We start from the raw sequence: 15,971 nt of genomic DNA on the forward strand, positions 1-15,971 counted from the left end.
CTCTCAAATGTGCATCAATACTTCCGAGAGCCATAGATTTCCTCTGCAGACCACAGATCAATCCTCTTCTGAAAATTGTGTGGCACTGATACAGTAGCAGCGTGGTTATATAAAGGAGCCTTCCTTTTTACATCAAGCAAAGTGTTCTGACTGACAAGCTGCTTCAGGCTAATACAGGGAAGATCAACATCTTAGGATGTCATGCTGTGATCCAGCATACCACTACGTCATTGTGAGCCCAGGTAATAATAAGCGCCATCAGAATTTTCATTAGTCAATATAATAGCAATTCTGCATTGCCTATCTAGATGTATATGAAAGTAATACAAAAAAAATAAAAAATCCCGACTTCCCAGGAATAAAAAGTCTGAAGGAAAGGCAAGCACCATACAGTTTCTCAAGATTTCTCTTCTTTCTTTGGCAGGAGACTGTTCTGGAGAAAAAAAAACAGGAACAAGGAGCTCTGCGAAACTAGTCTGAGATAAGGAACATCAGAATCGTGCAGTAACATCTCATTGAAGTAACCTGGGAAGTCACAAGAGATCTTGTAATCTGTAGGTGGTCATAGGATCACATCAAGACTCTGAAACCAAAATGACGTGAATAATGGTTTCTTGTTTGAAGACGAATACCAGCCACATTAGGCCAAATTTTCCAATATGCTCCACTTGGCATGTCTTCACCAATATGGATAAATGACTGCACTTCTTTACTTTTCTTGTCAATGCTGAAACTGCTTGTCTCATCCTCCAGGAAGGTCAGCTTGTCTGCTTGTTTCTATCCTTGGTGTACTCCAGAGAACCCCACACAAGCTGCAGTGTCAATCTGAACTCTTCACTTCTAGAATGTCACTGTGTTCTCTCTAAGACTAAGGAGAAGTATTATCTTTCTTACGGATAAATGAAGCACTCTCTGCAGGGGGCAGAACATAGGACCTGCCGGTACAGTGATAGGCATTTCACTTAGGCATTAGAATAGGCTTACACAACACAAGTGAGAAGAAGAGTGCCAGAAGTAGTCTGTGAAAGGAAGAAGAAGCAAAGAAGGTCATGAATGGGGCTTGGGCAGGGGCGGACTGACCACAGAACCTACAGGGAAACTTCCGAAGCCCAGGGGGCTGCCTCAGCCCTTCTCTGGGCCTCCAGCCAAAGAAGTAATGGTCTAAAGCCCCCACAGTTAATTAATGCTCTGGGTGTCATGCACTTATGTACTTGGTCGGTGGCTGCTGGTGTCCTCCCAACTCCTGAATTCAACTGTACCATCTCGAGGCCACTGGAGTGGGAGGATGGAACGTGGTAGCTGGTGCTGGCCACCAGCTGGGGGCATTATTTTGCAATGCACTGTGGCATTTTGCTCTGCAGGGGTGGCACTTTGTGCCGCAATATGGTATTGTCATCCCACTTTCTGTCAATTTGGACCTGCCTACAACATGGGGCCGCTTTTAGGTTTCCTTTTCCAGGGCAACTTTGAGTTCCCGATCTGCCCCTGGGCTGGGAAACAAGGGGATGCAGAAAGAACAGTAGATCTGCAGGAAAAATGTAACCATGAACATTTTATAGGTCACTTCTACTAGCACGTCCCACCAAAGAACCATAAAAAAGCTTGTACTATGCCTTTACATTCGCAGGAAAAATATAAATTCAGGAGTACAAAAATGTTGCTTATTATAACTAATTGATATTTAAATTAACTTGAGGTATTTCGTGACAAATATGGAGGTCCGAATTAATAGGATTTACACAGTAAGTAAATTTTTGCACAAATTTACATCTCATCCAAGACTGTGGAATACTAAGATCTAAAAAATGTTGTATGCCAAACTAGCAATTTACTTAATTACGCATCACTTGGTTATTATTTAGTAGGCTGGAGATCTGACCAAATGTTGGTTCCTATGATTTTATTTTTTTTCTTCCCTTTTCACTGTTGTACAAGTAAACTTCTAGAAAAAAAAAACTTTAAAGGAGTTTTCCAGGCATTAAATATTGAAAGCCTGTCCTCTGGCACTGAGGCTGGAGGGAAAAACTGACTGGGGGATAGGGGGGCGTCGATGCTTGTACCTCCAATGATCTAATATTGATGACCTACGGTATCACAGGACAGATATGTTGTTGATTTCAGAAAATTCAGTGATGCTTATCCGAGGATAGATCATCAATATCATTAACACAGAAAAATCCTTTAGGCCATTCTGTCTTGTCTGAAAAGGCAAGGTTCTCTCTTAATGCAATGTTAACTTGTTTTCCACAGAAGATTGGAAGCCTTGGCCACGTCTATCAAAACAAGTTTACCCTAGCACGAACGTATTTGCCAACTGCCAAGCTTGCAGCTTTCAAGGTGCATAAAGGGAGCTACTGACTGGTATCTCAGCCTAAAGTGTAACTCTAATTACACATAACATTCCATGAATCAATAATACAAGTGAAGATAATACATTTTGTAATATATGTCATTGGAGAACAGCGCATCTTTCTTCACTTATCAGCCCCCTCTTCACCCATCTACCTCATTAACTGTTCGCTCACTCTGAATTTACTGGTGAAATGCATCTTCTTTTTAGATTCACTGAGAGATCAGGTTAGACTTGCCTATAAAAGTGTATGGAGAGGTGAAGCGGAGGAGCAGTAGGAACAGGAGACTATCCCTTATGATGATAACCCCCTACAAGGACACGAACAGAGAACAGAAGATGCTGCTTCTCTGTCTCTCTACAACTCTCAAACAAAAGCCATATAAAAGACATTTAACAGTACTGAGCACTGTAGCTATGACTCACTAGAGCTTTCAGCAGCATCTCTGCATGTCTCTCTGCCTCTTCCTCCTCTCCCTCACCATAGACTTCTATGGGCAGGATGTAACTTGAACTCAATATAGCTGAAAAGCCATCTCCTCTCTGACAGTGAACTCACACTGGGTGAACAGTTTAGGAGACTGGGGGAGGGGAAGAAAGGAGCATGCTAAGTGGAAAAAAAAATAGGCATTTTTCTTGTATATAATTTTTATTTCACAGTTTATTCATTTACTGTACGGAAAGCTGTTTAGAATTGAAAGTAGACTTTGACCTACAAATTTCTTCTATGTCAGAAACAGAATGTACAGTGTTGTTCCAAAGTTCAATGCTGTTCCAGTATGTGAACTACGTCGAGCTCACAAGACGCGTGGATACCAAGGCATGACGTTACGCCCTCCCAGAGGAGCATGTAAGGTCAGCTTGGTACAATTTACACAGACACCTCCTGTCCACATGGGCACAGAGAGGCAACAAGCTGAGAGAGCCTTTTCACTGCCACAGTAAAACAGGGCTTTCTCAGCCCGGGTAATCTGCCACCAGCTTCTCGTTTGACATAAGCCCGGTCCGCTAATGGGATTATATAGGGTGAGAAACCAACCCGCGGTAGCTTATAACTAGGCCGAAACACGGACGTGGGGATTCGTGATCGAGATACAAGACAGCACAAGATTAAATTATATATTTAATCGCCTTAAGGGCACACTAGCTAACACACTATACAAAAAGAATATGTACAGTGGTCTGAGGTTATGAATACAGGTAGTATATTACAAACAGGATTACACAGAGTACAAGTCAGTTACCGGGTAGATCAATGTTCCTTTTGGTTAAAATTAGTCCTTTGCGGTATTCACATGGAGGGCAGTGATGTCAGCTGGTTGCAGGTCCCTCTAAACACATGGCACGATGTGACCCTCCTTCAGAAAAAAAACAAGCCCGCTTGCTAGCACAAGCCTTTTAAACTGTAGCCAGACCCCCCTCTGGGAAGGGTCTACTCCCCCTCTTCTGGGCTGGCATTAAATGACCCACAAAACCCTTTAGGGTTCATAGCTCCAGACCAGAACATCACAGAAGGATGGTTCTGGGACCAACAGATCCGCCTGGGTTCCGGCTACAAGTAGAGTCCAAACATGGTACCGTTATTTGGTTTCTGTGGGGAGATATGTATCTCTCCCATCCCTGGCATTCCACCGCCAAACTAAGACCAGGGGCATGCTCATTGTGGCCACCGGGACACAAATAAGTATCCGGTTTGTGCCTCTGATGGCCGGGCGATTCATAAATCCTTATAAATCGCTGGTTCCATGCTGTTTGCTAGATTTGATTGAACTAGGGAATGGCTTAGACCCCCTGCAGGGAGGTTTTCCTGCAGGATCCATGCTGTCTGAATGGGGTCTGAAATTGTAAACAAAGGTGGCCTGCAAGAAGTTCTCTGCATTATGGCTGGGGCTTTGAAGCAGGGGCCTCCTGTGCAGTTCACTACCTCTGCTATCTGACAGCTAAAGGTGGGTGTGCGGACATGGCGGACAGTAAATATTAATCCATAGTACTCACACAGTATGATAATTTAAAGGCGTAGACCTTCACAACCATTTTTTTAATTGTCCCAATAGATCTAAAACCAAATGGTATGCAATTTGCTTATTGTCGTTTTTTTACTGTTTTGGGTCTACAGCTCCTACAAAGTAAATCACTTATATTTCCACAGTTCTCCACTAATATTCAGTGTTTTACAAAGAAATGGCTTCTTTTATTTCCATCAAAACAAATGATCTGTATGCATGACACGGTCATGATTCCAAATAAATATGCAAAAAATTTGGAACCTTATAAAATCTCAAATTCTGGCATTCATTCGCCATTGCTAGTAATAATGTATTTCTAATCCAGAAAATGGGTTTAAAGAGGACCTTTCACCGATTATTACACTATGAACTAACTATACAGACATGTAGATCGGCGCCCAGGGATCTCACTGCACTTACTATTATCCCCGGGCGCCGCTCCGTTCTCCCGCTATGTCCTCCGGTATCTTCGGTCACTAAGTTATGGTAGGCGGAGTCTGCCCTAGTTCTGCTGTAGCGCTGGCCAATCGCATTGCAGAGCTCACAGCCTGGTAGAAAATAATCTCCCAGGCTGTGAGCTCTGCGCTGCGATTGGCCAGCGCTAGAGCAGAACAAGGGCAGACTCCGCCTACCATAACTTAGTGACTGGAATCTCCGCCTACTATACCTTAGTGAGCGGAGATACCGGAGGGCATAGCGGGAGAACGGAGCGGCGCCCGGGGATAATAGTAAGTGCAGTGAGATCCCCGGGCGCCGCTCTACATGTCTGTATAGTTAGTTCATAGTGTAATAATCGGTGAAAGGTCCTCTTTAAGAATAATGAGTCTAATGGTCAGGGAATATTGCCCTTCGGGGGAAAAAAATCTCCCTGTCCACTGCAGATGTGGTATCAATAGACTAAATGGGTACGGACAGTCATTCTTGTTGACATTTTTTATGATACAAGGGGAAAACAAAAATCTTAAAATGGTTTTACGCTTCAAGGAGCTCTGCATGAAATTTGCTCCTCGTGCATCCAAAAGCAATTTGGAAATTGCTTTTCTAAACAGTGATGCTAATGGCTGCTCGAAATAATTTTCCATTCTAAAAAAGAAGACCGCGCTGCCCTTCTCATTCCGTTCTCATAGCGCCGATAATAATTCTGTTCTCATAGCGCCATTACAACTCACTAGGTCAATCTCAGCTTAAAAGATTGCAGGCACTAGGCAGAAAATCAAACAATGCTCGACAAACATATCAATAATGACAAGTGATTTGAAAGAAAGCGGATGCCCCCTGCTATGTATTGAGCACTTATCTCGATACATATCCTATCTTACATCAGATTATTAAAGTGAATAACCAACATAAAAACCACAGCAATAGTTGGGTCTATAAGATCGCTGTAAGCTCACATGCTACTTGTTCTGTCTCTAAATGTTATGCTCATTGTCTAGGGAGGCACAACACTATTCAAGGAGAATAATCATATATTGCAATCTTAAAGTGTACCTGATTTATTCAGGTGGGTACATATCTGGCAATTTACATGACTTGCATCCTGCATTTTCACCACAAGTCCCCCTTGCAGGCTCTATCTCCAATTGTCAGTTTTCCCTGAGCTAGTGAGAGACTAGCTGATATTATTTCCCCCATACCCTCCACGCGCAAAGTGTAAAGAGAGGATCGTGTTTTCCTATCTCTGTAGCACGAAGAACATTATACAGCAGTACTGAGCAGTGTAGCTGTGAATCCAGCATTAATGTAAGACAGTAAAATCATTTCTACAGTCTTCAGCAGACTCTCCCTGTAAATCTCTCACTATAGCTCCTCCTTCTCATTCCTCTATAGGCAGCAGCAGTAACCTGATCCCTCAGTGAAATAGAAAATCTGTCCAGTCTCTGTATCTCTCTCAAGACACACTTTCCAATGAATTAAGACTGAATGGTCATTTCAGGAATAACCGTTGAGGAGTAGAGGAGTCTGATAAGTGGAGAAAGACATTTTTTTCTAATAAGAGATATTACAAAGTCTCTTATCTTTTTGAACGAGTACATGAGTATATGTAATAATTTGTCTTCCGGATGTAAGAAGTCAGGACATGCTACTTGATCAGATAGAGGCACTTGCCTACAAATCATTAAGTGAAATGCCAAGGTAACATCACTGCTACGATACATTACAATTATATCTGAGGTCATGAAAGAGTGTTAGGGCCAAAGACTTTTAGTATTCATAATATATGATAGGGGGCATATGATACATCATGAGACAAGGTGGAATTGCAGAAATACTCTGAAGGAAGGAGGAGGCTTCAAGTCATTGGCTGATTCACGTCTTATGAGGTTTTAGAGCAGCTCTGCAGCACACGTAAAGCTAGGGGTACTAGAAAAGAGTCAGAGGAGAGGAGTAGTAGGGAGGAGTGAGTAACAGAGGCTGCTTTGGGGTCTGTCAGTAGACCAGGCTGGTGTGGTGCATAGATGGAGATGTCTGTCACATTCAGATATCCAATTGATTGATTACATGACTAACGAGTGAGTGACAATACAGATTTCTTTCACATACTTCAATCAGAGCATTCAGGCATAATAATGAGCAGATTGTACAAGTATTATTTACATATATGTTAATGGAAATTTTTTCGTATTATAGCCCCATTATGCCAAACACACGATTAAAAGGGATGGCACCCCTCCTCCCACTGGATAACATTAGCCGGTAAATGAGTTGTCTAGCAAACATGGCAAGCTATGGCTATCCGCTGAATGCATGCAGAGCAAAAAAAAAACGTTGACGACAGACAAAAACTATGACCAAAACTTTTAGAGAAGAGCTATGAAAAAAAAAGGAGGAGCAATTTAAAAAGAAGAACCTTACAGGGGTTGTGTCACTTCAGCAAATGGCATGTATCATGTAGAACACAAGCCACTTACTAATGTATTGTGATTGTCCATATTGCCTCCTTTGCTGGCTCGTTTTACTTTTCCATCATGTCATACACTTCTCACGACCACCCTGCAATTCATCAGTGGTGGCCGTGCTTGCACGCTATAGGAAAAGGCGTCAGCCTTTCTAATGGTCACGCGGGAGTTCTCATAGGATGGCGCTTTTTCCTATAGTGTGCAAGCACAACCACCGCTGCTGGATTGCAGAGTGCTCAACATCATGGAAACAAGCAGTGTATAATGTGATGGGAAAATGAATGAAACCAGCAAAGGAGGCAATATGGACAATCACAATACATTAGTAAGTGCCTTGTATTCACTTTCTCTACATGATAAATGCCATCAGCTAAATTGAGACGACCCCTTTAACATTATTATTTTTTTTATTCTCTTGGTCACATTAATTTAATAAAGACTTCCAAAAATAAAGTCAGTAGTACAAAAAAAACTAAAAAAAAATGTAGAAGTGCTCAGGCCACTGCTAATGGTGACTCTAATTTTTGTATGTTCCTGGAAAGCAAGTTTAAAAATAAAATTCCCACTAAGAATATAGAAATGATAGAACTATTGCAAAATCAGACATGCAAAGAAATGTGAATTTATAGCTAAAGGCGCTCATCAGATGTCTAATGGAACAACATCTCAGATCGGTCTGCAACATCAGTCTAGAAGGATGCTGCCCTGACAAGTCCCATGACGCCAAGGATATGACCGGGGTAAGGCGGGCTACCTGTTACTTGTAGTGGACGATTATTCAGATGTGATAATGGATCATAAAAAGCACTGGACGTAACATGGGAGGAGACAAGAAAGATTTTGGATCACTAGATCTAGAGAAGACCACGGAGCTGAGAGCAGAAGTAAGGCCGTCTGCATCATATGCACTTAAAGACAATGGTAAATTAAAATCCAAGCTACAATCTCTGCAATAATATGTGAGGACACTTATTTATCCATGCTGAATATATAAGATTGACCAATGTGAAATGCGCCTTCCCCCTCTAACAGAGATAATTCTAGATCACGGAGGCCACAGCATTGGCTCAAAAACACGGAATCCGTCTTTCCATTCACAGACATTCATTGTTTGGTAAGTAAAATAATTAAGCAGATTCCCCGCCTGAGCGCAGCCTAAGTGAGCAGGAGAAAGAAACAAGCATGACCACTGCTAAGGCATTAGATGGTATCACGCCGCCCGGTGACGGCAGCTGGCAGGAAGCTCAGTAAGCTGCTCGTTCTGAACGCCTTGCAGGACAACTTCATATGCAGTAAACTGTCTTAAATACACCCTGGAGCTCCGCGGCCGATAAGCTGGATACGCTAAGAATCAGTATTCAAGGCAGAAACGTACATACCGTCTATATTTAGAGGCAAATAGAGTTATACCAGAGGAGAATGAACCCAGCGTTCCAGTAATCTATAGAAGGGACCTGTGTACATATAACGGCAAAATGATTGGACATCATGGATGCTTTAAAGGGTTTCTGTCACCTGAAAAATGGGTATTAAAGGGGTTCTGCACTTTGTTTAAACTGATGATCCTGGGTGTCAGACCCCCGCCGATCAGATGCTGCTGATCTATCCAGAGGATAGATCATCAGTTTGAACAAACTGCAGAACCCCTTTAAGCTGGCTGACAGTAGCGATGTGCTAATGTCAGCTGGACATAACTATATTAGCGCCATCTCACTGCCTAAAGCCTTTATTGAGAAAAACTAACTTTTATAATATGCTAATTAGCCTCTAGGAGCGGGGGGGGAAGGGGGGGGGGCATTGCCCCTGCTCCTAGAGGCTCCATTTGCCCACCTCTTTTCACGCCCTTCTTCTCTTGATTGACAGGGCCAGGGCAGCGCTGCTCTTCTCACGCCGGCCGTGTCTGCAGTGTAAATCTCGCGCCGTTCAGTATTCGACGCAGGCGCAGTGAGGGAAGGGTGCTCGGCGGCTGCTGGCTTACTCACTGCTCCTGCGCCGAATACTGAATTACATTGCAAGCACGGCTGGCGGGAGGAGAACAGAGCTGCCCTGGCAATAAAGAAAAGAAGGGCGTGAAAAGAGGTGGGCAAATGGAGCCTCCCTCCACTGCTCCTAGAGGCTAATTATCATATTATAAAAGTTAGTTTTTCTCAATAACGGCGGCAGGCAGTGAGATGGCGCTAATATAGTTGTGTTCAGCTGCCATTAGCACATCGCTACTGTCAGCCAGCTCAATACCCATTTTTCAGGTGACAGAAACCCTGTAAAAAGGTAATGTTTTACTGAAACCAGATAATAACACACATCATTTTTTCTCATCTGTTTTTATTTTCTGATTGCAGATTTTTTTTTATTGCATTTCCAGAACATAATTTTGGGGGCAGCCATCTTGCCTCAGCTGTTCTTAACAGCATTTAGAGAATTGCTTTACGGCAGCCACATGGTCCATAGACCTCACTGACTTCTATGGGAGAGTTTTCTAGGCTTGCTCTGTGTCCTGTGCAGAGGTCATTGTACAAGAAAAGAATAGATGAGCTTTGACAATCACCTATTGTTAATGGCGGATCCTGGCTTATCTATACACAGAGGTGATATCATCACAGGCAGGATTAGAATGACAGATAAGCAGATAACTGCAGGAAAGTGCTCTCTACAAACCAAGAAGTGCCACCTATTATTAGACTTAATGGCCAGTGCAAAAACTGCAGAATGTTATGGCTTTTGTTTAAATATAGATAGTGACATGGAAAATTAAAACATAACATCACCAAAAATTATAAAAAAAATATGTTTAACATAAAAACGTGATTTAAACAACAGGTCATTTTTTAATGACACATTCCCTTTAAGGTTCGAATTTACCATGTCAAATGCTGGTGCGGACTACATTCAATGGAGGCAGTATTTACATATCCACATCTATGTAGGGTGCTGCTGGAATGTCATGTGTTCATATGGAGCAACCTATAGGCCATTTATTTGCAAATAACAATTGCAGAGTTACCGAAGTTCACCAGTAATGAGCGGTAATGTATAACTCTGTTAGTTAAAGGAAACCTGTCACCAGGATTTTGTGCATAGAGCTGGGGACATGGGCTGCTAGATGGCCACTAGCACATCTGCAATACCCAGTCCCCATAGCTCTGTGTGCTTTTATTGTGTTAAAAAAACAGTTTTGATCCATATGCAAATGACCTGATATGAGTCATGTATCCGGAGAGGAGTCAAGCGGAAAGGAGCCCAGCACCGCCCCGCGTCCTCCGAATCTCCTCCTTGCTGGCTGACGTCACAGAGCTGGAGCGCCAAAATCTCGCGATGCGCGAGCTAGCGCATGCGCAGTGTCGGCATCAAGTTCATTCCCTGTACTAGCATCAGCACAGAGAACGAACTATGCATGCGCTAGCTCGCGCACCGCGAGATTTCGGCGCTCCAGCTCTGTGACGTCAGCCAGCAAGGAGGAGATTCGGAGGACGCGGGGCGGTGCTGGGCTCCTTTCCGCTTGACTCCTCTCCGGATACAGGACTCATCAGGTCATTTGCATATCACTCAAAACGGTTTTTTAACACAATAAAAGTGCAGAGAGCTATGGGGACTGGGTATTGCAGATGTGCTAGCGGCCATCTAGCAGCCCATGTCCCCAGCTCTATGCACAAAATCCTGATGACAGGTTCCCTTTAAGGTTTTTAGATGAAAGAATAGAAACCCCTTAATATATAAGCGGCACACAATATATAACTGCAGCGTTACTGACAGATCTTGGGTCATATAACTTACTCTTAATATGTTCTGGGTCTCATTCCACTTGTTAGTCCATTCTTTTGTCAATTCTTCAACCTGGAAAATATGTTGTAGACACTTCAGCAGAAATTCAGTTTAAACACATTTACGAAATTTCAGATAACTCAATAGACAAACATACAATACACCAAAATGATCTTACGAAGTAAACCACATACCCCTAACATAGGCTGATCCTTCGACTGTACTGTTGGATCAAGCTGTTTGAACTCAACTCTAGCAGCTTCTACCTGGGTGACTACTTGCCAATTCTGCCAATTAATTTTCAGTGTAATGTAAAATGACACAAAGATATTTTGTACAGCCGTAGAATAAAGGCCTTTTCGTTTGGTGGGTCCAATATACCCCATTTCATTAAAAGATAACTTACTAAGTTGATTTGCCAGTCAAAACTCCAGGAACCATGGTCGATAACAGCTTAAAGCTTAAATATTGAAAAACGGCTTAGGGCTCATGCACACGACCGTATGTATTTTGCGGTCCGCAAAAAACGGAGCCGCAAAAAATACGCATGACATCCGTGTGTATTTTGCGGAACGGAACAGCTGGCCCCTAATAGAACAGTCCTATCCTTGTCCATAATGCGGACAATAATAGGACAGTTCTATTTTTTGCGGAATGAACATACGGAAACGGAAAGCACATGGAGGAACTTCCCTTTTTATGGTTCCGCGTACGATCCACAAAAAAAATGGAACAGACACGAAAAGAAAACATGTTCGTGTGAATGAGCCCTTAATATGAATATATTCCTAACTGCCGTTAATAATTTATAATGGCTTATTTTGTCTAGAGTGTGATCAGTAGAGAAACTAAAATGGCCTCTGTCAGATTCCTTCACACGGAATCCGTCCTAATGACAGAACAACCACCTGAGTTGGAATGCAGGAGCTGTATGGAAGCTCCATTCTCTGCTTTATCAGCCCTGCAGAACACAATGCTATCTACAGAAGACAGTTGTCATATGCGCTCACCTCTCTCCCGTACTCATTGGAATGAAGGAGCAGACACAGTGAGTACAGGCGACAGAGCTCCGAGGTGAGCTCTCAGGCAGACACAGATGATTACTGTGATCTGTAGATAACTGTGTTTTACAGGGCTGATAAAAGCAGAGAACGAGCTTCCATACAGCTCTTGCTCCCTGCCCTGCATTCTAACTCAGGTCGTCATGTTATGACGGATTCCATATGAAGGAATCTGACAGCGGCCGTTTTAATTTCTCTACTGACTGCCCCCTAGCCAAAATGAGCCATTATAAATGAAGGCATTTAGGAATTTATTCATGTTAACATGTTTTTTGAAATTCTTTTTTCCCCTTTAAGAAACTACTTTTAATAACCAAGGCAAAAGTGGACAAGTCAAAGATTAAGGTCGGCATTCCTATCACTGCTATTAATTTCCATGTTCTTCCCATAACGGAGGTGCAGAACTCGGCACACAGATGATTGCAAATGGCACCGAAACGAAAAATATTGAGGAAGAGTTATAAAAATTGGTATAGAGGAAAACTGGATTAATTGCCCACAGCAACCAATCAGATTCCACCTGGGCTCCTTTGGACAATGAACGGTGGAATACGACTGGTTGCTATGGGCCAGTTTTTCTTTACGCCAATTTTGCCGAATCACCCCTCCCCGACTATAATGAGTTCTGTCTGGTCTCCGATCGGGGGTACAGAATTTACGTGGAAGACGTTTCTCTCAGCTATTTTAAACTAAATGGGTGAGCCTCCTATGCAGATGTGAACTCTGTCTTGTACTTCTATGAGATTTTTCTTTAGCGGACATGCTCTTTCATGGTTTGCCAGCTTATAAACCGTTTCCAGCTCAAACTCAGAGGACTATTCGACACAGGAGGGCATAAAACGCAGAGATTTTTGATTGACCCCTAAAATTTCAACACGCTGTGATTACGAGAGAATGATGATTGAATTGTGAGTTCTCCGGGCCTATACTATTGCAATGAAAGTAATGGTGGGCAGTAAAAGGCAAATAGCTTCCGCGGGCTTTTATTTAATAATGTGGCTGGAATAAGTAAGTAGTTATACTCTTATATATAATATAATGAATATTTCAATAGCCACACATTTTATGATGACAGTCAGCATGTGACCAATCTAAATGCCCACCATACCTAGCAGAGCCGTGAAAATAAAAATGTAATTTTATGCTAATGGCCAATAATACCATTTTTAGCAGCAAGACACAAGCTCGAGGTGGAAGACTGCGAGCTGTACTACTTCTTTTTACAGAAGATTGTCTACAATATCCTTTCAGCATCTTACGTGGGAAACATTCATCCTTTGAAGCATTTGCCTTACAGAAATTCATGTTTAACACAGCTTCCATGACTGAGAAAGTCCAAGACCCTCGTTTTAAACACAAGTTCAAAAGGTTCCTCAACTAAATAATGAATGAAAGGTAAAAAGCAGGTAAAAGCTGGAGATTGTAAAAACACTTACACGAGCTTCATTCTGCTGCAGTTTTTCTTCCATGCTTAAAGCAGTTGGCGAATCTAAAAGTGCAATCTAGGAAAAAAAAACAGTAACAAAAACCATATTAATACTGTATGTGTAGATAGACAACAAGGATAAAAGGTAGAAAGCAGAAAATTATATGTATGAATTCTGTCCAATACTAATAAAAATATTCACCTCCAATTCAACAGCAAGAAAAAGACAGAAAAATATAATCCAGAATTCAGTCATCACATCTAAGGGTCTCATTACATGCTAAAGATGGATAAAACATTGGCCGCTATGTCCTTCAGTAGGATTACTGACAGCTCGCTGTTCACAAGAAAGCATTTTCCCCCACGGCCACAACTTATCTTCAATGTGTTCTGCTTAGATAAAATCCTCAATTATTTGTATATTTGTTTGAAAATGTTCCCGATAGCCACTCTGCATATCCAAAGTCAGAGTTTCAGACTTTCCATCAGAGTTTCCTTGGCCAGGACCCTGTTTGACCAGCAATGGTGTTTTTGTTATTCATTGTCCAAGTGCAATGATTGTGACTGGCACAGTATTTTCTGGACACAGGTAAAGCAACCCAAAAAGAAAGTTAAAAGTTCTAAAAGCAAAGATAATTTTGATAACTTTTGATATATCATAGTGAGATATCAAAAGGTTCCACGTGCTGAGACCCCCTACTGACTGCGAAAAAGAGGAGATAGAAGAGCTCACACTGTTGAAGACTGACTCAATAAAAAGTCTAGAAGTCCATGTCCAGTAGTAAGGAGAGACGGCTCACTGTGTGAGCGTTTCATACTCGTCGTTTTAGTGATCGCTGGTGATCTCTGCACTCAGATCCCCACCGTTCAAAGCCTTTTACATGTCACTATAAGGCTACTTTCTCACTAGCATTAAAGCAATCCGGAAGGCTGTTCTACGGATCCGACCTAGCTGGATAAGTTCGTCCTCCGCCGGGACCTATTGACTCCAATGGGAACCGGCAAGGATCCGGCAACTTCCCGGCATAAACGTCGAGATTAGGATGGACAAAAGTATTCCGTGCACCGATTTTTGTCCAGCCGAATCCGGACATTTTTTCCTGGAAGTGGGCGGATTCCCACCGGATCCCAGTATAGTCTATAGAGTTCGGTGGGCATGCTGCACTATCCGGCTATGATGAAGCCGGAGGACTCAAGCAGGCTGTTCCTCTACTGGATTGCATTAGCAAGTGTGTGAAACTAGCCTAGCCTTTGTTCAGAAGCACTCCTACAAAAATTTTGGCTTTAAAAAAAATATTCTTTGGCATGTCAGAAAGGCACTAGATGTAACTTATCGTGAAGGTAATTTGTTTGCCGGTGGCTGAATTTGTCCCTTATCTATTCCAATCTATTTCTATTCTGGTCCTTAACTGTATCATGGACCAATACTCTGACTTTCCAGCTGACACAGAGTCTTATGTGTGGACATGCTCTGCTATAACCGGAACTCCCATAGAGGTAAATGGAGAGGTGGCAGTCTATGAGCACTGCGCTCTCCTTCACTTTGGGGGCCCCATTCAAGAGATAGGTGCGAGTCCCAGAGGTGGCAAAAGCCCTTTAAAGCCCATCAAAAACTGCTCTTTCATGAAGAACTGAAGTTGACCAAAAGTCATGGGCAGATTTTGCTCACTTCAAACAGTCGATAGTACAAATAGGGAGGCATGCAACATAGATGCAATAGAGCCTAACAGTTGAAGGGACCAGCTCTACCCTTGAATAAAAGAATGAATCAATGAAAAAAGTGGCAATGAGCGGCGGAAAGCAGACGGCAGAGAAAGGAGGGCAAGGGTAAAAGATTGTGAGGACAGAGAATGAACAAAGGGAAAGGGTATGGACAACACTAATAGGTTAACTGCAAGAAAGACCGAGATGGCAGAATGTGCCGGATAAGAAAACTCAACGTAACTCTGCATATAAGCAAGCTGGACTCAAATCCATGAGGCAGTATTCATTACGTCCCCTGGTAATAGAGTCTGTAAGCATGGCTCAGTCGGGCACTTAGCCAAACTAACGCTACAAATGTAACAGCACGTCTGAATACAAAGATTACTATTGTTCAGGCTGTGGAATTATTCATGGAGTTTGTGGATGTGAAAGCTGGACAATAAAGAAGAGAAGAGGCAAAAGAAAAGGAATTGATGACTGAAATCTTATTTTGCATACATTTAGAAAATTGAATTTCACAGAAGAACCTACGGAAAACACAACTGCATTTGCAAAGGTTGATGAATAAGACGGCCTACACAGGTTTCACAGGCCTAGCTTCCGTTCACACCACCGGCAGAGGCTTAGTTTGGTGTCTCCATTGATAAATTTTACTGGTCAAATGACAAAAACCATGATGGAACCTGATGGACGCGTCATAGCATTCAGTGGTCAGGTCAGTGGTACCCATCGTTTGATAAATAGAAGCCACAAAGATAGTGTGAA

General features: G+C 42.4%; 1 protein-coding gene across 2 annotated transcripts in view; it reads right to left on the reverse strand.

Annotated features, from left to right (window-relative positions):
• Positions 1 to 15,971, reverse strand: part of KIF16B (kinesin family member 16B) — a 355,224-nt gene that overhangs the window by 252,011 nt on the left and 87,242 nt on the right. For both annotated transcript variants that reach the window (XM_040429997.1, XM_040429996.1), the window contains 2 exons: positions 13,513 to 13,578; positions 11,028 to 11,087 (listed from right to left, as the gene is read on the reverse strand). In XM_040429997.1, coding sequence (XP_040285931.1) covers positions 11,028 to 11,087; positions 13,513 to 13,578 — 126 coding nt within the window. The remainder of the gene's footprint in view (positions 1 to 11,027; positions 11,088 to 13,512; positions 13,579 to 15,971) is intronic.

Source organism: Bufo bufo, chromosome 4 (assembly GCF_905171765.1).
Source record: "Bufo bufo chromosome 4, aBufBuf1.1, whole genome shotgun sequence".
NCBI lineage: Eukaryota > Metazoa > Chordata > Amphibia > Anura > Bufonidae > Bufo > Bufo bufo.